Genomic DNA, 26,278 nt, shown 5'->3' on the forward strand with positions numbered 1-26,278 from the left:
ATGACTACCTTAAATCTCACCGAATTATGGTCACTGTCACCAAAGTGCTCACCTATTAACACTTCTACCACTCGCCCGGCCACATTCCCTAGAATTAGGTCCAGTACCGCCCCCTCTCTTGTAGGACTTTCTACATGCTGGCTCAAAAAGCTCACCTGGATGCACTTTCAGAATTCTGCACCCTCTAAGCCTTTCACACTCTGACTATCCCAGTTAATATTGGGGAAGTTGAAATCCCCCACTATTATTACCCTATTATTTGCACATTTCTCTGAGATTTGCCTACATATCTGTTCCTCTATCTCACCCTGACTGGGGGCCTATAGTACACTCCCAGCAAAGTGCTTGCCCCCTTTTTGTTTTTAAGTTCTACCCATATGGTCTCATTAGAGGAACCTGTTAATATATCATCCCTCCTTACAGCAGTAATTGACTCCTTAATTAATATTGCGACACCCCCTCTTTTACCCCCCCCCCCCCCCCCCCCTCTGTCTCGCCTGAAGATTCTATACCCCGGAATATTGAGCTGCCAGTGTCTCCGTCATAGCAACAATATCATACTCCCATGTATTCATCAACACCTTCAGTTCATCCACCTTATTCGCAAGACTCCTTGCATTAAAATAAATGCCATCCAGCCTTGCCCTACTCCCTTGTGCTGTTACATATTTGCTCTGCCTTCCAAGCTGACTTGTTTTTTCCTCTCTATTTGGCTGTACATCACCCCCTATTATAGCTCCACTCTGTATCCCATCCCCCTGCCAAGTTAGTTTAAACCCCCCCTACAGTGCTAGCAAACCTCCCCGCAAGGTCCCTTCCTGACCCACTCTGTTTATTTTAACCAAAACTCTGCTCTAGAGCCTTGACATTTCTCTCATTGCTTTTAAATTTACTCTTTCCTGAATTCTCCCACCCACCCCCCCCTTAAGTTTAAAGCACTATCTACTGCCCTAGTTATTCGGTTCGCCAGGACACTGAACCCAGCCCGGTTTAAGTGGAGCCCGTCCCACCGGAATAGCTCCCTCTTTCCCCAGTACTGGTGCCAGTGCCCCATGAACTGAAGCCCCTTCCTCCCACACCACTCTTTGAGCCACGCATTTAAACTTCTAATCTGTTTGTCCCTATGCCAATTTGTGCGTGGCTCAGGTAACAATCTAGAGATTATTGGCCCAGAAATTCGGGTCGGGGGCTTCCTGCGGGTGCAAGCCCCTGACCTGCACTTACCTTGCGCGCCGGCAGTTGAGCTGTAGAGCCCCGTGTAATTCCGCTCCGGGGCCTGGCCCAGCTGCCGGCACGCTGTGCTTGCGTGTCCCAGGGGCGTAGTTAGTGCGATGCGTCCCCTGGGATCACGTGAGCCATGGGCAGCCAATCAGAGGAGGGAAAAGCCCATTCTTAAGATTGACAGGTAGACCTGTCAAAACTTATAAATGCTATGGGCCCAAAATAGCAGTAAACCTTCAAATAATTTTTTTTTTAAATCACACTTTTTAAATAAACTATAAATTACATTAAATAACTATTTTAAACATTGATTTAAATTTTAGAAAAAAAGAATTTTGTATTATAACGGGGCTAAAAATAAACTTACCTTGCTTTAAAGTATTTAAAAATAATAAACCTGTGGAAAAAAAGTTTTAATTTTAATTAATTGACCACTTACCTTGCAAAAAGCAGGCCTTACGCCTGCTTTTTAAATGTGTAAATCCTGCAGGCTTACCCTCCCGGGAAAACCTGTATAAAAAAAAAACCTAAGTTCAAAGCGCACGCGCAGCCTCCCCTGCGCGTGCGTTCGACCTCTGAACCTCTTCGTTCAGAGGATCGGAAGTGCCGGTTTCCCACGCATGCGCAGTGCATGCAGGAAACCGGCAATTCCATTCGGCCTGCGGGTGAGTACCCCGTGCATACTCACCCGTGGAGACCCGAATTTCTGGGCCAATACCTTTTGAGGTTCTGCTTTTTAATTTGGATCCTAGCTCCTCAAATTCCCTCAGCAGAACCTCATTCCTAGTTCTACCTATGTCATTGGTTCCTACATGAACCACGACAACTGGATCCTCCCCCTCCCACTCCAAGTCCTTCTCCAGCGACAAGGAGATGTATTTAACCCTGGCACCGGGCAGGCAACTCAACCTTCGGAACTCTCGGTCGCGGCTGCAGAGAACAGTATCTATCCCCCTGACTATACTGTCCCCTACCACAACTACATTCCCTTTCACTCCTCCCCCCACTTGACTGGCCTCCTGCGCCACGGTACCTGCTCATCTATCCTACAGGCTTTTCCCTCAACCACACAGGCAGCAAGAACCTCATACCTGTTGGACAAAGGCAAAGGCTGAGGCTTCTCCAGCACTGCACCTGGGGTCCCCTTACCTGCCTGAGTTGCAGTCACACCCTCCTGTCCCTGACCACTAACCAGACCTGTACCTGTACCACTACCTAAACTAAGGGGTGTGACTGCCTCCTGGATCAAAGTGTTCAGGTAACTCTCCCCATTCCTGATGCCCCGCAATGTCTGCACCTCAGACTCCATCTCAAAAACTCTGAGCTGAAGTTCCTCAAGATGCAGGCACTTACTGCAAACATGGTTGTCCCGGATCACAGTGCTTTCCACAAACTCCCACATGCTGCAGTTGTGGCACACCGCCTGCACTGTCATCCTTATATGGCCTTGATTTATTTAATTAAATTTGTAATTGGGTAAATTAGTTTACAGTGTAGTTTCCTGACTACTTACTTGATCTAGATTAAGTTAAGTGTGCTGAAACTAAATATCTACCTGTAACACAAAAAGAACTATAAGTAGTGTAGGCAAAAAGCAACAACTCATTCCCTCTCTTCTCCGAATTCCGAAGATGAGTATTCGGGATAAGGCAATCAGGGAGCTGTATCCTGGAACATTGCTTTAAATAACCGCTTGGTAAACTTCCATTTTGTTCATCTTTCAGATTCACAATTAACGATAGAAATCTAGGACGACTAGTTTTAAGAATAACAGGATCGTTTAACACCGAGCTCAGTTTGTGGCAGGTAAGCACCAGGAAGGCTATTTTAAAAAGCTCTTATTTTTTGCATCAGAGTTCACAAATCATAAGCAGACTTGGTACATTTGACAAGATCATAAATATACAGAGAAGTATCCTCATAGATAGTTATGTATAGTTTGCGAGTGCTACTCACCGATATTAGTCATGTCAGTTTTTAGCAGGTCATAGACTGAAGGGGGAGGAGGGAAGGTGGGATCAGGGCAGATTATTTATTAAATGTGAGACGTGAGGGCCAGGCCGCTTGGGTATTTAGTAACATGGGAGGGTGGTGGGTAATTAGCAACTTAAAGAAATTAGTCTTATGAGTACAGTAGCATAGTGGTTCTGTTACTGGACTAGAAATCCAGAGACCTGGACTAATGATCCTGAGACATGAGTTCAAATCCCACCACGGCAGCTGGGGAATTTAAATTCAGTCAGATTGTCGTAAAAGACCCATCTGGTTCACTAATGTCCTTGCCTGGCCTAAATGTGACTCCAGACCGGCAACGTGGTTGACTCTTAACTGCACTCTGAAATGGCCCAGCAAGCCACTCAGTTACACCAAACCATGACAGAGGTATTCTAAGAACTCTGCATCGAACTAGGCATCGGACTTGTCAAAGGTACACCCAGTCAACCTTGCAAAATCCTCCTCACTAACATCTGGAGACTTGTGCCAAAATTGGGAGAGCTGTCCCACAGACTAGTCAAACAACAGCCTGACATAGTCATACTCACAGAATCATACCTTTCAGCCAATGTCCCAGATTCCTCCATCACCATCCCTGGGTATATCCTGTCCTACCGGCAGGACTGGTGGCACAGTGGTGTACTGTGGCCCTGGGAGTCCTCAACATTGACTCCAGGCCCCATGAAGTCTCGTGGCTCCAGGTCAAACTAGCAAGGAAACCTCCTGCTGATTTCCACCTACTGCCCTCCCTCCGCTGATGTATCAGTGCTCCTCCATGTTGAACACCACTTGGAAGAAGCACTCAGGGCAGCAAGGGCACAGAATGTAATCTGGGTGGGGAACTTCAATGTCCATCAAGAGTAGCACCATGACCGAGCTGGCCGAGTCCTGAAGGACGTAGCTACCAACCTGCAGCAGGTGGTGAGAGAACCAACACGAGGGAAAAACCACTTGACCTCGTCCTCGCCAATCTACCTGTCACAGATGCATCTGTCCATGATGGAAGTATTGGTAGGAGTGATCACTGCACAATCCTTGTGGAGATGAAGTCCTGTCTTCATTCTTGTTGTGTGGCACTACCACCGTGCTAAATGGGATAGATTCAGAACAGATCGAGCAGCTCAAAATTGGGCATCCATGAGGTGCTGTGGGCCATCAGCAGCAGTAGAATTGTATTCCACCACAATCTGTAACCTCATGACCCAGCATATCCCTCACTCTACCATTACCATCAAGCCAAGGGACCAACCCTGGTTCAGTGATTAATGTAGAAGAGCATGTAAGGAGCAGCACCACACATACCTAAAAATAAAATGTCAACCTGGTAAAGCTACAACACAATACATGCTAAACAGTGGAAGCAGCATGCTATAGATCAAGCTAAGCCATCCCACAATCAACGAATCAGATCAAAGCTCTGAAGTCCTGCCACATCCAGTTGTGAATAGTGGTGGACAATTAAACCACTAATGGTAGGAGGAGGTTCCATGAACATCCCCAGCCTCAATGATGGCAGAGCCCAGCACGTGAGTGCAAAAGACAAGGCTGAAGCATCGCAACCATGTTCAGCCAGAAGTGCTGAGTGGATGATCCATCTCAGCCTCCTCCTGAGGTCTCTACCATCACAGAAGCCAGTCTCCAGCCAATTCGATTCACTCCATGTGGTATCAAGAAACGGCTGAGCGCACTGGATACAGCAAAGGCTATGGACCCCGACAGTATCCCGGCTCTTGTGCTGAAGACTTGTGCTCCAGAACTAGCCGTGCCTCTAGCCAAGCTGTTCCAGTACAGCTACAACACTGGCATCTACTGCCCCATAAGTCTACTTGCAATCATCAGCAAAGTGATGTAAGGTGTCGTCGATAGTGCTATCAAGCAGCACTTACTCACCGATGCTCAGTTTGGGTTCTGCCAGGACCACTCGGCTCCAGACCTCATTACAGCCTTGGTCCAAACATGGACCAAAGAGCTGAATTCCAGAGGTGAACTGAGAGTGACTGCCCTTGAAATCAAGGCAGCATTTGACCGAGTGTCCTTGCAAACTACCGCCCCCTATCCAACCTTCCTTTTCTCTCCCAAATCCCTGAACGTGTTGTCGCCTCCCAAATCCATGCCAATATTACCCAGAACTCCATGTTGAATCCCTCCAATCAGGTTTCCACCCCGCCACAGTACCGAAATGACTCTCATCAAAGTCACAAATGACATCCTTTGTGACTGTGACAAAGGTAAACTATCCCTTCTCGATCTGTTTGCACGGTTTGACACTGTTGACCACTCCATCCTCCTCCAGTGCTTCTCCACCATTGTCCAGCTGGGTGGACTGCACTCACCTGGTTCCATTCTTATCTATCTAATCGTAGCCAGAGAATCACTTGCAACGGCTTCTCTTCCTACTCCCGCATTGTTACCTCTGGTGTCCCCCAAGGATCTAGCCATGGCCCCCTTCTATTTCTCATCTACATGCTGCCCCTTGGCGACATCATCTGAAAACATAGCGTCAGTAGCAGGGAAACTGCTAGAATCTATTATTAGGGCTCTTAGCAAGTCATATTATGATTGGGCAGAGTCAATATGGATTTATGAAAGGGAAATCATGTTTGATAAATCTAATAGCTTTGAGGTAATAACGGGGATAATAACGGGTAGATAAGGGGAACCAATGGATATAGTGTATTTGAATTTTCAAAAAGCATTCGATAAGGTGCCACAGAAGAGGTTTTTACATAAAATTAGGGCTCATGAGATTGGTGGTAATATATTAGCATGGGTTGAGGATTGGTTAACTGACAGAAAGCAGAGAGTAAGAATAAACAGGTCATTTTCAGGTTGACAGGCTATAACTAGTGGGGTACCATTTGGGCCTCAGCTATTCGCAATATGCATCAATGATTTGGATGAGGGGAATGTAATATATTCAAGTTTGCTGATCATACAAAACTATGTGGGAAAGTAAGTTGTGAGGAGAACACAAAGGGGTATAGACAGGTTAAATGATAGAGCAAGAGCATGGCAGATGGAATATAATGTGGAAAAATGTGAAGTACCCACTTTGGTAGGAAAAATAAAAAAGCAGAATATTTTTTAAATGGTAAGAGATTGGGAAATGTTGGTATTCAGAGGAACCTGGGTGTCCTTGTACACATCACTGAAAGTTAACATGCAGGTACAGCAAGCAATTAGGAAAGCAATTGGTATGTTGGCATTTATTGCAAAAGGATTAGAGTATAACAGTAAAGAATTCTTACTGCAATTATATAGGGCCTTGGTGAGACCACACCTGGAGTACTGTGTACAGTTTTGGTCTCCTTATCTAAGGAAGGATATACTTGCCTTTGAGGGCATGCAATGAAAGTTCACCAGATTGGTTCCTGGGGTGGGATGGGGTGGGGGAGGAGTTGTCCTATGAGGTCATAGAGTTTTACAGCACAGAAAGAGGCCCTTCGGCCCATTGTGTCTGCGCCGATGTGATTGAGGAGATCTTAGAATTTAGAAGGATGAGGCGATCTCATTAAAACATATAAAATTCTTACAGGGCTTGACAGGGTAGATGTTGGGAGAATGTTTCCCCTGGATGGAGAGTCGAGAACTAGGAATCACAGTCTCCGAATAAGGAGTCGGCCATTTAGGACCAAAATGAGGAGAAATTTCTTCACTCAAAGGGTTGTGAATCTTTGGAATTCTCTACCCCAGAGAGCTGTGGATGCTCAGTCGTTGAGTATATTCAAGACAGCGATCAATAGAGTTTTGGATATGGGGCTAGTGCAGGAAGGTGGAGTTGAGGTAGAAGATCAGCCATGACCTTATTGACTGGCAGAGCAGGCTCAAAGGGCTGAAGACCTACTCCTGCTCCTATTTCTTATGTTCTTAACCTAAGGTTTTGGCTCCGCTGTGTTCATGATTGAGTTGACAAGAAAGAATCCGACACAACAGCAATGTAGGAAGGGCACTAAGGTGCTTTAGTAGCTTTATCTTTTTTAACTGGCAGATGATCTAGATGTATATGTGGAGTGTGAAACAGTTGAGGGATGCATGTTCTCACTGGTAACTGGGAGAACTATGAATGTCTGCATGTAAAAGCATCTTTGTATTACAAAGGCAAAATCGTGTAGATGCTGGAAATCTGTAATAAACAGAAAATGTTGGAAATACTCAGCAGGTCAGGCTACAGCTGCAGAGAGAGAAACAACGTTAACGTTTCAGGTCAATGACCTTTCATCAGAACTGGAAAATGTTACAGATGTAATCGTTTTTAAGCAAGTACAGAGACATGGAAAGGGGAGAGAGGGGAGGAGATGAAAGAACAAAAGGGAAGGTCTGTGATGGGAGACAGGAGCGGGTTAAATGACAAAAGGGATGATAGTGCAATGCAAAAGGGGGTGGTAATGGGACAAGTAAAGAAACAAAAGATGGGTCTACAGGAGGTGTAAATGACAACAGCAGAATTATTACCAGCATCTGCTGTCTGGAAAAAAGGGAGCAGTGGTTATGATCTGAAATTGTTGAATTCCATGTTGAGCCCAGAAGTTTATAAAGTGCCTAATTGAAAAATGAGTTGCTGTTCCTCGAGCTTCATTGGAACAGTGTAGGAGGCCGAGGAGAGTGGAAGTGGGATGGAGAATTAAAATGGCAAGCGACTGGAAGTTCTGAGCCAAGTTTGTGGACTGAATGGAGGTGTTCTGCAAAGCGATCAGCCAATCTGCCTTTGGTCTCCCCAGTGTAGAGGAAACCGTATCATGAGTAGCAAATAGAGTATTAAAAAAAAGAGTTGAACTTTCTGTACAGCAATGCACACAGTGTCCATAATAAAAGAGGGGAGCATTGCGAGGAACTAGACATAGTAGGGATTACTGAGACATGGCTACAGAAAAATCAGGACTGGGAATTAAACATTCAGGGTATAACATAATTAGAAAAGACAGAGGGGGAAAAATGGGAGGTGGAGTAGCTGTACTTATTAGGGATAACATAATGGCAGTAAAAAAAAGTGACTCAACTATCAGCAAGACAGAAATAGAATCCATGTGGATAGAGATAAAGGATCAATCACACTAAAGGGTAGTCTACAGACCACCTAATATGAAAGGGAGGTGGAGGAAGAAATATGCAAACAAATTAGGGAAATGAGTAAAAACATAGAATTATAATCATGGGGGATTTCAACTACCAATTAATTGGACAGAAGAGGTAAATAAAGGGGATAAGGGAATGAAGTTCCTACAATGTGTACAGGACTCCTTTCTAACCCAATATGTAAAAAACCCAACAAGGGAGGATTCGTTATTGGATCTAGTAATGGGGAATGAACCAGAGCAGATAAGAGAAATAAAAGTAGGGGAACATCTAGGCTATAGTGACCATAATATAATATGCTTTAAGATAATAATTGAGAAGGATATAATTATGATGAAGACCAGGGTAATAGATTGGAGAAAAGCTAATTTTGAGGGGCTGCGAATAGAACTTGGGGAAAATAAAATGGACAACAATATTGGCAAACAATGATGTAGAACAGCAATGGGAAACATTTAAAACGGTGTTCAACAGAGTCCAGGAAAAATATATTCTGCTAAAAAACAAGAACATGCTAAACACTAATGAGACACCATGGATAAATAAAGCTGTAAGGGAAAAATTGAGGGTAAGGAAAGAGGCATACATTAAGTACATGGACAGCAGGGGAGAGCATGATAAGGGAGAATATGAAGAGATTCGGAGCGAAGTCAGAAAAACAACTAGGAAGGCAAAAAGGAACTATGAAATTAAATGATCAAGGAGCATAAAACAAAATAGTAAAATATTTTACAGGCACATAAATAGAAAAAGGAAGGTCGAGATGGGAATAGAGCCACTAAGTGATGGACAGGCTAATACCACAGGCATCGATAGAGAGATGGCACAAATATTAAATAATTACTTTGCTTCAATATTTACCAGGGAGATAGAACAGGTAGACATGACATTGGATGATGAGATTAGTAATGAGATAACTGCATTTAAAATAAAAAGAGGGGATATATTAAATAAACTAATCAAACTCAAAGAGGATAAAACCCCTGGTCTGGACGGATTACATCTGCACATTTTAAAAGAATCTAGGCAAGAGATAGCAGAGGCATTATTATACATATTTAATAATTTGTTAGAAAAAGGCATAGTGCTAGAGGACTAGTGGATAGTTAACATAATACCTATATTTAAGAAGGGAGATAGAACATGTCCAGGGAACTATAGACCAGTCAGTTTAACATCAGTAGTAGGAAAAATAATGGAATCCCTAATAAAGGAGCAAATAGAAGAATATCTAGAAACCAAAAATATAATAATGAATAGTCAGCATGGATTTCACATGGGAAAGTCTTGCTTGACCAACCTCATTGAAATTTTTGAAGAGGTAAGAAGAGTAGACAAGGTTAATGTAATAGATGTATCTGGATTTTCAAAAGGCCTTCGATAAGGTACCACATAAATAGATGAATGAATAAGGTCAGAGAATGCAGAGTCAGGGGACAAGTAGCAGAATGGATAGCTAGCTGGCTTCAAGGCAGAAAGCAGAGAGTAGGGGTGAAGGGTAGCTCTTAGTGGCAGAAAGTGGGTAGTGGTGTTCCACAAGGATCAGTGCTGGGACCACTGTCGTTCACAATTTACATTAACGATTTAGACTTTAGAATCAAAAACACAATTTCTCAAAATTTGCGGATTAGTGTGTACAATTCTGGTCGCCATATTCTAAAAAGGATATAGAGGCACAGGAGAGGGTGCAGAGAAGATTTATAAGTATGATACCAGAAATGTGATGGGGATACCTGTCAGGAAAGGTTGAACAGTCTGGAGGGGGGTGGTCTTCAAAATTATGAATGGTTTTAATAGAGTGGATACAGATAGAATGTTTCTACTTGTGGGGAAGAGCATAACTAGAGACCATCAATATAAGATAGTCACCAAGAAATCAAATAGGGAATTCAGAAGAAACTATTTTATCCTAAGAGTGGTGAGAATGTGGAACTCCCTACCACGGAGTGGTTGAGGTGAATAGTATAGATGCATTTAAGGGGCGGTTAGATAAGCATATGTGGGAGAAGGGAAGAGAGGGTTAAGATGATAGATTTAGATGAGGAAAGACGGGAGGAGGTTCAAGTGGAACATAAATGCCAGCATGGACTGGTTGGGCCGAATGGCCTGTTTCTGTGCCGTATATCCTATGTAATATTAAATTGAAATAAGTACAAGTAAATCACTTTCACCTGGAAGGAATGTTTGAGATCCTGGATGGTGGGAAGGGAGGAGGTGAAATGACATGTGTTGCATCTCCTGCATTTGTGTGGGAACATGCCATGGGAAGGGGAACGGGTGTTGGGAAGATGCCATGGGATGGGGAGCAGATAATAGAAGAGTGGACCAGAGTGTCACAGATGGAACGGTCCCTTTGGAATACTGAAAGGGGAGGGGAAGAATTGTTTGTTGGTGGCATCACGATGGAGATGGGGGGTGATGATCCATTGAATGTGGATTCTCGTGGGGTGGAAGGTGAGGACAAGGGGAACCATATCGTGGTTCTGGGAGGGAAGGAAAGGGGTTATTAATTTGGTTAACAAATTTTTCATTCTGAGATACCCAATTTATGTGTTTTTTCCATTTAAGATGAAAGATTTCTTTGCAAAATATCCAAATGCTGGAGCAGGAGAGATTCCTCGTAAACAAGCTCTTGAAACTGTGCAGACAAATATAGACTGGTTAAAAAGCAACAAGGCTGTAATAGAACAATGGCTGCAGGACAATGCCTAACAACCTAAGGAAGTTGCAAAACATCAATAGGAGCACAATCCCCTCTGTGTAAACATGATGCACATTTGCATCAACAGCTTTCGGGTTAGCATTAAAGTCCCATGTCAATTGTATTTGTACTCTTTTGCTGGAAAATTTAACATTTTATGGAAAAGGATAAAATTTAAAATTATATGGAAAAGGATGACATTTTTAAAGTATTCCTGTTTTGTTTTTTTAAAAAAGGGTTTTAGTTGTTGCCTGGTAAACCAATATAGATTGTGCAAGAATTCAGGTGCCATCTTTTTTCCTAATGCAACTATTGTGCCTTATGATAATGTTTACAATCCATACAATCTAACTGGAATAAGCCAATGCATTGTCATTTTTGCTGCACATACAACAAAGGAGAATACTACTGCTGTAGAGATTTTTTTAATAAATAAAATGTGAACATTTTATGCTGGTTTTATTTGAATCTCTAATAGTGGATTGATTTCTTTTTTAAATGTATAAAAATTCTTTCCGGTGACCCTAATATGTCAGCTTAGTTCTATGACTAAAATGGGGTCATTTTAACGTTTGGTGATGGTGTAAAATGGGCAAATCTGATCATCCAGAAAATCGGGAGAGGTGAATAATGGGCAGCCTTAGCAATAAAAGGGAGAGCAGACATTGGGGGTTAAATTGGTTAGCTCCAGAAAACGGGCGCAGGGATCGTGCTGCCTGCTCATTATAATGATTTCTACGTGCAGCCAGCGCACCCCACGCTCTTCATTTGCTGCATGCATCAGCAGGGAGCCCAATATCGTTACTAAGTTGTACTAAAAGCTAGCCTGCACCTTTTAAAGGGGAGGTGCATTGTGGTTGGAGCAGATGTTGAGAGTCGTTCTACAACTGAACCTGACCTGGGAAAGAGTGAAGAATGGCTGACCATGAGGGAGAGAGGGCACCAAGGTTTTTGGATGCTGCGGTAGGAGATGGGAAGGAGGAGAGATGTCCTGTATCCTCAGGTGCAGGAGACCCTCCAGAGAAACGATGAGAAGATAGTGAGAACAGATAGCCGCAGAGGCCAATGCCAGCAGTATAGCCATAAGGACCTGGATGCAGTACCGGAAGAAGTTTAATGACTTCACAAGAGTGGTCAAGGTCAATGAATGCATCTTCAAATGTCATATCCTACCACCTGTACCACTAGCCTCAGACACTGCTCAATTCCCTGCACCCCCATCACTCACCTACCAACAATCTCTCAATCAGGAATAATAACTAATGCTCATATGTTCACCTCACCCACACGCACTTAGCACTGTTGCAAGCCTCAAATCCACATCTCACAGCTTGCACACACTGGTAGATATTCAACCATGTCAGCCACATCACCCAAACAAATTGCATGATGGTCACTGACACGCTTCCCTCTCTTACTGGGGAAGGTGTCACACAACTGGAGGCAGCAGGAACTAACCAGAGGCATGCCTGCATGCTCTAAAGCCCATCAAGGCGATGGTGCTGGCCATTATGGGAAGGGCCATCTCTGAGGCTGTGGCCAGTGGCGGAGCTGAAGCCATTGAAGATGATGGTATCCGCATACCTAATCCTCCTTCCCACATCCCACTACCACAACAAATTGTGAGACCCACTCACCTGAGTACTGCAGGGCTCCTCCAGAGCGGTCTAGGCAGTGGAATCGTTGTTTCAGGATGCCAATGGTCCGCTCTATCAGATTTCTTGTGGCAGCATGGTTCTCATTGTATGCATGCAGCGCACGTGTGCATGGGTTGTGAACTGGAGTCATGAGCCATGTTGTCAGCAGGTAGCCCTTGTTGTACAGTAACCACCCTTTGGTTTGCTGTGGTGATTGAAATACAGCTGGCACAGTGGACTGCCACAGAATGACTGCATCATTACTCCTGCCAGGATATCGGGCATTGACCTGAATGATGCGCTGCCTGTGTTCACACACCAGCTGCACGTTGAGAGTGGAATCATTTTCAGTTCAGGTACATGGCAGAGTTGACATGAGGTGCACACAAAGCAATGTGCATGCAGTCAATGGCACCCTGCACCATGAGGAAAACTGCAATCCTTGCAAACCATTGTGCTCACTTCACCTGCTTTTCTCTGGCAAAAGGGAATGAGATGAAGCTGTCTCTCTTTGCATCGAGAGCCTCAGTGACCTCCCTTATGCAGCAGTGAACTGCAAACTGTGTGATGTTGCTAATATCTCCAGCAGCAGCCTGGAAGAGCTGAATGCATAAAAGTTCATAGCCATGGTCACCTTTGTAGCCACTGGCAATGTGACCCTTACCCTGCTCTGAGTTTGGAGTTGTGGCTGCACAGTTGGCAGATTTCAGTGATGACCTTAGTGAAGTGCAGACGGCTCAAACATTGGTCATCGCTGAAGTTTGGGTAGGAGAATTTGCTCCCTGGACGGATATGGCTTCCTTCTGAAAGCCCTTCTCCCTCTCCTCCTCCTCCTGCTCTGCGTGGCCTCTGCTCATTCTCCCAATCATGCTGTATTCCAAGAGGAAGGGCTACTAGTGTGCCCATGTCTGGGAGCAACTAGTTCGTGCAGAAGCCTTAAATTAAGCAGAAAAGTACTTCCGCACCTGCCACACCACTCCCTGTAGACTTTTGAAACTTTTAAACAACTATAGAAAGTACCCATGTGTAGAATTATAGCAACAGCCAGAAGAAATATACCAGAAACGAAACTGTAAATAGTTGATGAACCCTTTAAATAGCATTGCTGGGGTGTTCTCCATGCTGCTTAATGTCGTGTTCAGCTGTATGAGGTTAAGAGAGGATGTAGGCTGGAGCGTGGAGGTCCAAAACGACAGCACTGGCGTCAAATTGACATAATGAACTGCATGCTGCCGGCGGGCATTAGGTGCACGCGTGCTAACTGGGCACCCTGCGAGTTGCCCCACTCCAGCAAATTCCAGCCCAATGTGTCTATTACACTGTGTTGGTAACTAGCAACAATAAAGATTGTCTGTATTTAAAAGCATATCATGGCTGGCTCCACAGACCTAATACATGAAAATTCTTCTTGCGTGCACTTGAAGACTATTTAGTAAGCGCACTATAGTATTCTATCTAGCTGTCGGTGGGTGGGGGGAGGTGAAGAAGACTAGTAAAACTGTAGTTATTAGCAATCTGGTATCCAACTGTCCCTCTTCCATTTGGCAGTGGCAGTCTCAAGTCTGTTGAAAAATCAAAAGTTGCACTACACTGAATAGCCCCAAAACATAAGTGTAGAACATAAAAAATAATAAACAACAGTAACGTGAGTTAAGGAGTTAATTCAATTGTATCCTTTCATTAGTTATTAAGCTAGGCTTTGGGAAGATATCTATTATTAAAAATGTTGCACATGGCATGCATTTTCTGTCCACAGATGTAACTTCCTGTAACATTTTTCATTTCAACAGTTATAATGGGAAAACTGTAAACATTCTATAATAGGAAAAGTATATATTGATACCAACTTACATTAATCTAGTGCCTTTAACATACAAAAATGTCCCAAGGGGCTTAGAGGCGTAATCAGAAAAAAAATGAACCAAAGAAAGAGATATTAGGAGGGGTGATCAGAAACTTGGTCAAACAGATGGGTTTTAAGGAGGAGAGAAAGGTGACAAGAGGGAGAGGCCCAGCTGAAGGCATATCCATCAATGGTGGGGTGAAGCCAGGGGGTGATGCACAAGAGGCCTGAGTTAGAAGAACAGAGAGTTTGGAGTGGGTGGTTGCAGAACTGGAGAAGGTTATAGAGATAGGTAAGGGTGAGCTCATGAACTGATTTAAACATGAGGATGAGAATTTTAATTTTGAGGTTTTGAGGACTGGGAGCCAAAGTAGGTCAGAGAGGACATGGGTGATGGGTGAGCATAACTTGGGTGTGGAATAAGATATGGGCAGCGCAGTTTTGGATGAGCTATCAATGTTTTGGGAAACCCAGAAACAAACTACAGGACGACTTTTAAATCTTTTATGCAGCTTTACCGCCCGTCAGGCAGCCTGATTGACAGGCTGTCTTCCTGTTGGGCAGGAAAGCCTGCAGCACAAGGATGCATTGGAGCAAAAAGCATATGGGGAGGTCGCAGTCGGGGGGTCTAGTGATGGTCAGGGTGTCTCATGGTGGTTAGAGGGGGAGAGATCATGGGGGTGTAGACTGTGGTCAGGGGAAGCGAGATGGTGGTTGGGGTGGGTGAGATGGAGGTCGGGGGGGATCGCGGGTTGCTGGAGTCAGCGATCGTGAGGAGTGAAGCAGGTAAGCTTTTTGGGCTGGGTGGGGAAACACACCTGCTCCTCCTGGCCCACAAGTAGTGCTGTAAAGTCTCTTACCTTATGGATCCAACCCTTCTCGCCTTTTATCTGGCGGGTTTCCCGAAGCCTTGGAAACCCGACCAACGTTAGTTAAAAATAAAAAGCTTATAAAAATGGAAGCACACAACTTCTTTAAAAGCTGCTACCAACCAACATGCCTCCTGAGAGCGGATTGGTTGCCTGCTGCTCCCGCTGCCCGCCCACTCTCTGTTAAAACCAGAAGTTGTTGGGTTGGAATCTGCTTTGAAATTTTAAAAATGTTTTACTTTTTGCCCGACCCAAACCCACATGTTTTTGGGGGTTAAAATTACCCCCGATGTCTTTGGTCTTTGAATGTTTAACTGGAGGAAACTGTGGCTCACCCAAGACTAGATGCCAGACAACACACAGGCAGTGGAGGGGTCGAGAGAGGTGCTGAAGAGGTAGAGCTGGGTATTGGGTCAACATACATGTGCAACCTGATGCCATGTTTTTAGATGATGCCACCGAGGGGCAGCATGTAGATGAGAAATAGGAGGGGGCCAAGGATTGATCCTTGGGGGACTCCAGAGTTAACGATTTGGGAAGAGAAGCCATTGTAGGAGATTTCCTGGCTGTTACTGGATAAGTAAGTGTGGAACCAGATGAGGGCAGTCCCACTCAACTGGACCACGGAGGAGAAGCTTGGAGGCTGGTCAAGAAGGATGAGGAGGGATAGTTTACCATGGTCAGTCACAGAAGATGTCATTTGTGACTTTGATTAGGGCTGTTTCAGTGCTAAGAGAGGGGCAGAAATTGCAGAGGTTCAAACATGGAGTTGTGGGAAAGATGGGCATGGTCAACATATTCAAGGACTTTGGAGAGGAAAGGGAGATTGGAGATGAGGTGGTAGTTTACAATGGCAGAGGGATGAAGGAAGTGTTTTTTGAGGAAGGGGTTGATGACAAAGGCATGGTTGACAATTTCAGCAGCAGATGAGCTGAGGTGGGGTGGAGATTAGCGATGTTATGGAGGTGGAAGTAGTCGTTCTTTGTGATGGAGAGGATATGGGGTCGGAAACTCAGCTCAGGGTAGAATAGGATGTCAAGGTTGCAAACAGTCTGGTTCAGCCAGAGACAGTGGCCGGGGAGGGGGCTGGTGTCAGTGGCTAGGAAACTTAGTTTGTGATGGGGGACCAAAGACAATGGCCTCAGTCTTTGGGATGTATAACTGGAGGAAATTATGGTTCATGCAAGACTGGATGTCAAACAAGCAATCTGACAGCATAGAGGCAGAAGCAGGATCGATAAAGGTAGTGGAGAGGTAGAGCTGGGTGCCATCAATGTACATAAGAACATAAGAAATAGGAGCAGGAGTAGGCCAGTCGGCCCCTCGAGCCTGCTCCGCCATTCAATAAGATCATGGCTGATCTGATCCTAACCGCCAATCCACTATCCCAGAACCATCTCCTGAATCTAACAGAATTAGACACACGAAATAGGAGCAGGATCAGGCTACACGGCCCCTGGGCCCGCTCCGCTACCCACAGGGCCATGACCGATCCGAACCTAGACTCATGTCCAATTTCCTGCCCGCTCCCCGTAACCTTTAATTCCCTTTACTTCTAGGAAACTGTCTATTTCTGTTTTAAATTTATGTAATGATGTAGCTTCTACAGCTTTTTGGGGCAGCATATTCCATGGACCTACCACCCTCTGAGTGAAGTAGTTCCTCCTCATCTCAGTTTTGAAAGAGCAGCCCCTTATTCTAAGACTATGCCCCCTAGTTCTAGTTTCACCCATCATTGGGAACATCTTCCCCGCATCCACCCGATCCAACCCCTTCACAATCTTATATGTTTCAATAAGATCGCCTCTCATTCTTCTGAACTCCAATGAGTAGAGTCCCAATCTACTCAACCTCTCCTCATATGTCCATCCCCTCATCCCCAGGATTAACCGAGTGAACCTTCTTTGTACTGACTCGAGAGCAAGTATGTCCTTTCTTAAGTATGGACACCAAAACTGTACGCAGTATTCCAGGTGCGGTCTCACCAATACCTTGTACAACTGAAGCAATACCTCCCTATTTTTATATTCTATCCCCTTAGCAATGAAAGCCAACATTCCATTGGCCTTCTTAATCACTTGCTGCACCTGCATACTAACCTTTTGAGTTTCGTGCACCAGGACCCCCAGATCCCTTTGTACTTCAGTACTTTCCAGTTTCTTGCCATTAAGATAATAACTTGCTCTACTATTTTTCCTGCCAAAGTGCATAACCTCACACTTTCCAGTATTGTATTCCATCTGCCAAATCTCTGCCCACTTACTTAGCCTGTCTATGTCCCCTTGCAGGTTTTTTATGTCCTCCTCACTCACTACTTTCCCTCCCATCTTAGTATCATCTGCAAACTTTGATATGTTACACTCGGTCCCCTCCTCCAAATCGTTAATATAGATTGTAAAGAGTTGGGGACCCAGCACTGACCCCTGTGGAACACCACTAGTTACTGATTGCCAGTCTGAGAATGAACCATTTATCCCAACTCTCTGCCTTCTGTTAGATAGCCAATCCTCTATCCATGCCAGAATATTACCCCCAATCCCGTGATTTTTTATCTTAAGCAATAATCTTTTGTGTGGCACCTTGTCAAATGCCTTTTGGAAGTCTAAATACACTACGTCCACTGGTTCCCCTTTATCCACCCTATACGTTACTTCCTCAAAGAACTCCAGCAAATTTGTCAAACATGACTTCCCCTTCATAAAACCATGCTGACTTTGTCCTATTAAATTATGATTATCCAAATGTCCTGTTACTATCTCCTTAATAATGGACTCCAAAATTTTACCTACCACAGATGTTAGGCTAACCGGTCTATAGTTTTCAGCCTTCTGTCTACTGCCCTTTTTAAATAAGGGTGTTACATTTGCAGTTTTCCAGTCTGCCGGAACCTTTGCCGAGTCCAGGGAGTTTTGGAAAATTATTACCAATGCATCCACAATCCCTACCGCCACTTCCCTCAAGACCCTAGGATGTAAGCCATCAGGTCCAGGTGATTTATCCGCCTTGAGTCCCATTATTTTACCGAGTACCACTTCCTTAGTGATTTTGATCGTGTTTAGCTCCTCCCCCCCTTTAGCCCCCTGTTTGTCCAGTGTTGGGATATTCTTAGTGTCTTCTACTGTAAAGACTGATGTAAAATATTCATTCAGTGTTTTTGCCATCTCCATATTTCCCACCATTAATTTCCCGGTCTCATCCTCTAAGGGACCAACATTTACTTTAGCCACCCTTTTTCTTTTTATATAACTATAAAAACTTTTGCTGTCTGTTTTTATATTTTTTGCTAATTTACTTTCATAATCTATCTTCCCTTTCTTAATCAATCTTTTTGTTATTTTTTGCTGTCTTTTAAAGTTTTCCCAATCCTCTATCCTCCCACTAGATTTGGCTACCTTATATGCCCTTGTTTTTAGTCGAATACTATCCTTAATTTCTTTACTTAGCCATGGATGGCTGTCTTTTCTTTTACACCCTTTTCTTCTCAGTGGAATATATATTTTTTGGAAGTTGTAAAATAACTCCTTAAATGTACACCACTGATCATGTATTACTCTTTAATCTATTTTCCCAATCCACTCTACTCAATTCCGCTCTCATACCTTCATAGTCTCCTTTATTCAAGCTTAGCACGCTTGTTTGAGATCCAACCTTCTCACCCTTTAATTGAATATGGAATTCAACCATGTTATGGTCACTCATTCCAAGGGGATCCTTTACTAGGACATTTTTAATTAATCCCATCTTGTTACACAGGACCAGATCTAAGGTTGCTTGCCCCCTGGTCGGTTCAGTTACATACTGCTCAGGAAACCCATCCCTAATACACTCAATGAACTCATCCTCAAGGCAGCCTTGCCCAATTTGATTTGTCCAATTAATATGATAGTTAAAATCCCCCATAATTATAGATGTTCCCTTATTACAAGCCTCAACTATTTCCTGATTGATACTCCATCCAAAAGAGTTGCCACTGTTCGGCGGCCTATGTGGAAGCTGACCCCATATTTGCAGATGTTGTCACCAAGGGGCAACATGTAGATCGGAAAGAGGAGGCGGCCAAGGATAGATCCTTGGGGAACTCCAGAGGTAATAATGTCGGGGTGAGAAGAGAAGCCATTGTTGGGGGTGCTTTAGTTATGATTGAATAGGTAAGAGTGGAACCAAGTGAGGACAGTCATACTGAGTTAGACAATGAAGGCGCGAAGTTGGAAGTGGATGTTGTGGTTGACTGTGTCAAATGCTGCATCATGGTCAGTCACAGAGGATGTCATTTATGATTATTGTTATGGTTGTTTCAGTGCAGGGGCGGAAACCTGATTGGAGAGATTCAAACCGGGAGTTGCGGGAACAGATTTTGGGAGGCCTCGACATGTTCAAGCACGTGTCAGCTGTGGCTTAGTTGGTAGCACACTCGTCTCTTGAGTCAGAAGGTTGTGGGTTCAAGACCCACTCCAGGGACTTGCGCACATAAAGCTAGGCTGACACTCCAGTGCAATGCTGAGGGAATGCTACACTGTCGGAGGTGCCGTCTTTCGGATGCGACGTTAAAACCGAGGCCCCGTCTGCTCTCTCAGGTGGACGCAATGGATCCCATTTCGAAGAAGAGCAGGGGAGTTATCCCCGGTGTCCTGGCCAATATTTCTCCCTCAACCAACATAACAAAAACAGATTATCTGGTCATTTTCTGTTTGTAGGAGCTTGCTATGCGCAAATTGGCTGTTGCGTTTCCCACATTACAACAGTGACTACACTTCAAAAAGTACTTCATTGACTGTAAAGTGCTTTGAGACGTCCATGAAAGACGCTATATAAATGCAAGTCTGCTTTCTTTCTTTCTTCTTAAACAGGAAAGGGAGTTTGGAAATAGGGCAATAGTTTGAAAGGACAGAGTGGTGGGTTTTTTGAGAAGGGGAGATGATGCTAATTTTGACAGGGAGTGGGACAGCCCCTGAGGCGAGGGAACGAGTTACAATGTCAGGTGTTGAGTGGTCAGCAGTTTACTAAGTATGGGGACAGGAAAGCAGGAGGTGGGGTTTATGGACAAGATGAGCTTGGAGAAGGCATGAGGGGAGATAGTGGAGAAGCTAGAGAGATACTAGAGCTAGGGCAAGAGAAAACCTGGAGAGAAGTTAGGCTTGGCGGTGAAGGAGAAGAGAGGAAAGCAGCAGAGATTGCTGAATGGACGATCTCAGTCTAAGCGGCAAAGAAGTTCATTCGCTCATTGCACTTGTTGGAGATAAGAGTGAAGAGGACAGGTGAGAGTGATTTAAGGAGGTGGTTGCTAGTAACATAGAAACATAGAAGATAGGAGCAGGAGTAGGCCATTCGGCCCTTTGAGCCTGCTCCGCCATTCAATGAGATCATGGCTGATCATCCAAATTCAGTACCCTGTCCCTGCCTTCTCCCCATATCCCTTTAGCCTTAAGAAATATATCCAACTCTTTCTTGAATATATTTAATGAACTGGCCTCCACCGCCCTCTGTGGCAGAGAATTCCACAGGTTCACCACTCTCTGGGTGAAGAAATTCCTCCTCATTTCAGTTCTAAATGGCTTACCCCTTATCCTTAGACTATGACCCCTGGTTCTGGACTCCCCAGCCATCAGAAACATCCTTCCTGCATCTAGTCTGTCCAGGCCTGACAGAATTTTATAGGTTTCGATGAGATCCCCTCTCAATCTTCTAAACTCCAGTGAGTATAAGCCCAATCGACACAATCTCTCCTCATACGTCATTCCTGCCATCCCAGGTATCAGCCTGGTGAATCTTCGCTGCACTCCTTCCATGGCAAGAACGTCCTTCCTCAGGTAAGGCGACCAAAACTGCACACAGTACTCAAGAAAAGAAGCTTGGGGTTATTTTTGGGGTGAGGAATCATTCAGTGCATAGGTTGAGCAAGGAAAAGAAAGAGGATATCAAGGTGAGAAACTCAGGATGGATCTTGGGGCAGGGGGTGGGGTGGGGGGGAGGCAGTAGACAGTGAGGATTTTAATTGAATGGGAGAGGCAGAATAAAGTGAAGTGTTTGAAGAAGGAAAAGGTACCAGAAGAGTAGGGGGAGACCAAGGTATGATTTTGTGATACGGGCCACACCACAATAGTTTGGATGGGATTTTTTTTTAATCATTCCTGGGATATGGGCATCGCTGGCAAGGGCAACATTAATTGCCCATCCCTAGTTGCCCTTGAGAAGGTGGTGGTGAGCTGCGTTCTTGAACCACTGCAGTCACAGAATCACAGAAACCCCACAGTGCAGATAGAGGCCATTTCGGCCCATCGAGCCTGCACCGACACATATCCCACCCGATCCCCGTAACCCCTACACCAACACATATCCTACCCTATCCCCGTAACCCCATGTATTTAATCCCCCTAACAGTAAGGGTCAATTTATCATAGCCAATCAACCTAACCTGCACATCTTTGGACTGTGGGAGGAAACCGGAGCACCCGGAGAAAACCCACGCAAACATGGGGAGAATGTGCAAACTCCACACAAACAGTCGCCCGAGGCCAGATTCGAACCCGGGTCCCTGGCGCTGTGAGGCAACAGTGCTAACCACTATGCCACCGTGCTAGTGGGATGTGGTACTCCCATAGAATTATACAGCCAAGAAGGAGGCCATTTGGCCCATCGTGCCCGTGCCGGGTCTTTGGAAGAACTATCCAAATGGTTCCACTCCCCTGCTCTTTCCCCATACCACTACAATTTTTTTCCTTTTCAAGTATATATCCAATTCCGTTTTAAAAGTTAACTCCAGAAATAGTGCTGTTAGGGAGGAAGTGCCAGGATTTTGAACCAGCGATAATGAAGGAATGCCGATATAGTTCCAAGTCAAGATGAAAAGTAACTTGGAGGGGAATTTGAAGGCTTTGGGGAGACAGGAGGTGAGTCACTTGCTGCAGAATACCCAGCCTCTGACCTGCTCTTGTAGCCTCAGTATTTATGTGGCTGGTCCAGTTAAGTTTCTGGGCAATGGTGACCCCCCCAGGATGTTGATGGTGGGAGATTCAATGATGGTAATGCCGTTGCATGTCAAGGGGCGGTGGTTAGACTCTCGCTTGTTGGAGATAGTCATGACCTGGCACTTGTGTGTTGCGAATGTTACTTGCCACTTATCAGCCCAAGCCTAAATGTCATCCAGGTTTTGCTGCATGCAGACACTGGCTGCTTCATTATCTGAGGTGTTGCAAATGGAACTGAACACTGTGCAGTCATCAGCGAACATCCCTTATGATGGGGGGAAGGTCATTGATGAAGCAGCTGAAGATGGTTGGGCCTAGGACACTGTCATGAGGGACTCCTGCAACAATGTCCTGGGGCTGAGATGATTGACCCCCAACAACCACAACCATCTTCCTTTGTACCAGGTATGACCCAAGCCAAAGGAGAGTTTTCCCCTTGATTCCCTTTGACTTCCATTTTACTAGGGCTCCTTGACATCACACTCGGTCAAATGCTGCCTTGATATCAAGGGTAGTCACTCTGACCTCACCTCTATTTTAGCTCTTTTGTCCATGTTTGGACCAAGGCTGTAATGAATGGAGCCGAGTAATACTGGCGGAACCCAAACTGAGTATCAGTGAGCAGGTTATTGGTGAGTAAGTGTCGCTTGATAGCACTGTCGACGACACCTTACATCAATTTGCAGATGTTTGAGAGTAGACTGATGGGGCATTAATTGGCCGGGATTGGATTTGTCCTGCTTTTTGTGGACAGAACATACCTGGGCAGTTTTCCACATAGTCGGGTAGATGCCAGTGTTGCAGCTGTACTGGAACAGCTTGGCTGGAGGCGCAGCTAGTTCTGGAGCACAAGTCTTCAGCGCGATAGCTAGGATGTTGTCAGCGCCCATAGCCTTTGCTGTATCCAGTGCACTCAGCCTTTTCTTGATATCACGTGGAATGAATCGAGTTGTTTGAAAACTGGTTTCTGTAATGGTGGGGACCGCAGGAGGTGGCCAAGATGGAGCATCTACTCGGCACTTCTGGCTGAAGATGGTTGCAAACGCTTCAGCCTTGTCTTTTGCACTCGCATGCTTGGCTCCGCCATCATTGAGGATGGGGATATTCATGGAGCCTCCTCCTCCTGTTAGTTGCTTAATTGTCCACCACCATTCACGACTGGATGTGGCAAGACTGCAGAGCTTTGATCTGATCCGTTGGTTGTGTGATCGCTTAGCTCTTTCTATAGCATGCTGTTTCCACTGTTGCAGCCTCCCCAGGTTGGCACCTCATTGTTAGGTATGCCTGGTGCTGCTCCTGGCATGCTCTTCTGCACTCCTTATTGAACCAGGGTTGGTCCCCTGGCTTGGTAGTAATGGTAGAGTGAGGGATATGCGGGCCATGAGGTTACAGGTTGTGGTGGAATACAATTCTGCTGCTGCTGATGGCCCACAGCGCCTCATTGATGCCCAGTTTTGAGCTGCTAGATCTGTTCTGAATCTATCCCATTTAGCACGGTGGTAGTGCCACACAACACGATGGAAAGTGTCCTCAGTGTGAAGACGCGACTTCTTCTCCACAAGGACTGTGCAGTGGTCACTGCTACCAATACTGTCATGGACAGATGCGTCTGCGACAGGTAGATTGGCGAGGACAAGGTCAATTAGGCTTTTCCCTCGTGTTGGTTCTCTCACCACCTGTCGCAGGCCCAGACTGGCAGTTATGTCCGTCAGTACTCAGCCAGCTCGGTCAGTAGTGGTGCTACCGAGCCACTCTTGGTGATGGATATTGAATTTCCCACCCAGAGTACATTCTGTGCCCTTGCTACCCCCAGTGCTTCTTCCAAGTGGTGTTCAACATGACGGAGTACTTATTCATCAGCTGAGGGAGGGCGGTAGGTGGTAATCAGCAGGAGGTTTCCTTGCACGTGCTTGACCTGAAGCCATGAGACTTCATGGGGTCCAGAGTCAATGTTGAGGATGAATGTAAATTGTGAAAATTTGTGTGAGCTGCACTTTTTCATGGAGGGCAGAGTTATGTTAATTGAATACCAGAGGCCAGTCCTTCCCGACTGTATACCACTGTGCCACCACCCTTGGTGGGTCTGTCCTGCCGGTGGGACAGGACATACCCAGGGATGGTGACGGAGGAGTTTGGGACGTTGGCTGAAAGGTATGATTCTGTGAGTATGACTATGTCAGGCTGTTGTTTGACTATCTGTGGGACAGCTCTCCTAGTTTTGGCACAAGTCCCCAGATGTTAGTGAGGAGGACTTTGCAGAGTCGACTGGGCTGGGTATGCCTTTGTCGTTTCCAAATCCGATGCCGAGGTCGATGTTGGGTGCTCTGTCCGGTTTTATTATTTTTGTTGTTTTTGTCGCGCTTTGGAACAACTGAGTGGCTTGCTAGATGATTTGAGAGGGTAGTTAAGAGTCAATCACATTGCTGTGGGTCTGGAGTCACATATAGGCCAGACCTCAGTTTTCCTCCCCTAAAGGACATTAATGAGCCAGATGGGTTTTTACCGCAATCCAATAGTTTCATGGTCATCATTACTGATACTAGCTTTTTTTTAAATTCCAGATTTAAAGTATATGGTGAAAAGTATAACATTTAACTTTTTGGGGGAGGGCGCAGGAGGAGCAGGAGTGTTGGCTCAACCGAGGCCTCCCCTGAGATTGCCCCTCCTCAGGTCCGACTTGCTGGCCGATTTCCCAAACTAGTGAACTCCATCAGAGTGTCTACTTGAGCCTGCAGCTCGCCGGTGGTATTTAAATGAAGCCCAGCATGTTTAAGAAAATGCAATTGCGGACGTTTTTCTAATTGTTAATTCAAATTATTCTGATGTCATAAAGATGCCTTCAAAGATAAAGAAAATATACTGTAGGTCTCAGTGAGGTGAAATTTTATAAAATAGCTTTAAGAGATTGCCATAAAACACCAGAAATGCGACTTTGGGTCCTTTTACGCCCAAAAGTTTAGACGTAAATTTACAGCAACTTCAGAACAAATGTAAATTCTGAAAATTTGCGTGAGCTGCACTTTTTCATGGAGGGCAGAGTTATGTTAATGAATGCCAGAGGATTTTGATGGCGGCTTTGTGCAATCGGTGTGAAAGATTGAGGAAATTTGAGCATAGCGTAAAAATGGGCTTAAGTGACATATGCCTGAATTTCATCTATCTTTTGCACTGTAAATCGGCATTGTGCCGTACTTGTGCTGCTCTTTAGCCTAAATTTTCAGGAAATTCCAGGCCTGAGCACATTCGGCTACATTTGTGCATTCTGAGCATGTGCAGTTTTCGGCATTTGACAACAAAGTCAGTGCATCGATAGTAATTAAAGTGCAGAAGGACGTGCTCCCCGATCCTGTGAGGATTTGAACTTTTTTTGCTTTTTCCATGAGTTTGAAAGAAAATGGAGATTAGATTCTGAAAACATTATTTCAGACAAGTAATTTAAAGGTTGCTGTTTTCTATTATGAACTTCTCCGAGATTACGCCAGTAAGCAGCATCACTTGTCATGTGTATTTTTTGTTGATAGTTAGAAAGAAGGTTTTTTAGTCATTTGCCTCTATTTTATTTCTTTATTCTGTTAAAAAAAATCTCTTATTTGAAACAGTTTGGGGGAGAAATTGGGTGAGTAGCGCCACCTGTTAGCGCCTAAAGAGGCAGTCAGCGGCTGTAGCGCCACTGGCTGCGTCCCCCGCGATATTCAGTAGGGGCGCTAATGGTGGTGTTAGGCATTTGCGCTGCGCCGCCACCGATGACGTCATCGGTGTGCGCAGCGCCCCATTCGTGCCCCGTTCACGATATTTGGTAGCGAACGCCGCAGTTGTGCCGCTCGCTACCCACGCCCGGTTCACGGGGCCTTACTGTGCTGGCAGCGGCACAAGTTAAGGTGGAGGTGCGGGGCGGCTGCTTTTTCGGCGGCCGCCTGCCAGCACCTCCGTCCCCGGCCTCCTAACCCCCCCCCCCCCCCCGCGGCATTGCCGGC

The 26,278-nt window shown here is 45.1% G+C and overlaps 1 protein-coding gene across 1 annotated transcript in view; it reads left to right on the plus strand.

The window, feature by feature from the left end:
- enpep (glutamyl aminopeptidase) overlaps positions 1-11,439 on the plus strand; it is an 88,701-nt gene extending 77,262 nt beyond the window's left edge. Inside the window, exons 19-20 of the mRNA XM_085962215.1 lie at positions 2,946-3,027; positions 10,858-11,439. Of these exons, the coding sequence (XP_085818341.1) occupies positions 2,946-3,027; positions 10,858-11,001 (226 nt within the window). The 3' untranslated portion in view covers positions 11,002-11,439. The remainder of the gene's footprint in view (positions 1-2,945; positions 3,028-10,857) is intronic.
- The last annotated feature ends 14,839 nt before the right edge of the window (positions 11,440-26,278 follow it).

This window comes from Somniosus microcephalus, chromosome 2 (assembly GCF_052327205.1).
Source record: "Somniosus microcephalus isolate GS21.2 chromosome 2, FLI_Smic_1.0, whole genome shotgun sequence".
NCBI classification, from domain to species: Eukaryota; Metazoa; Chordata; class Chondrichthyes; order Squaliformes; family Somniosidae; genus Somniosus; species Somniosus microcephalus.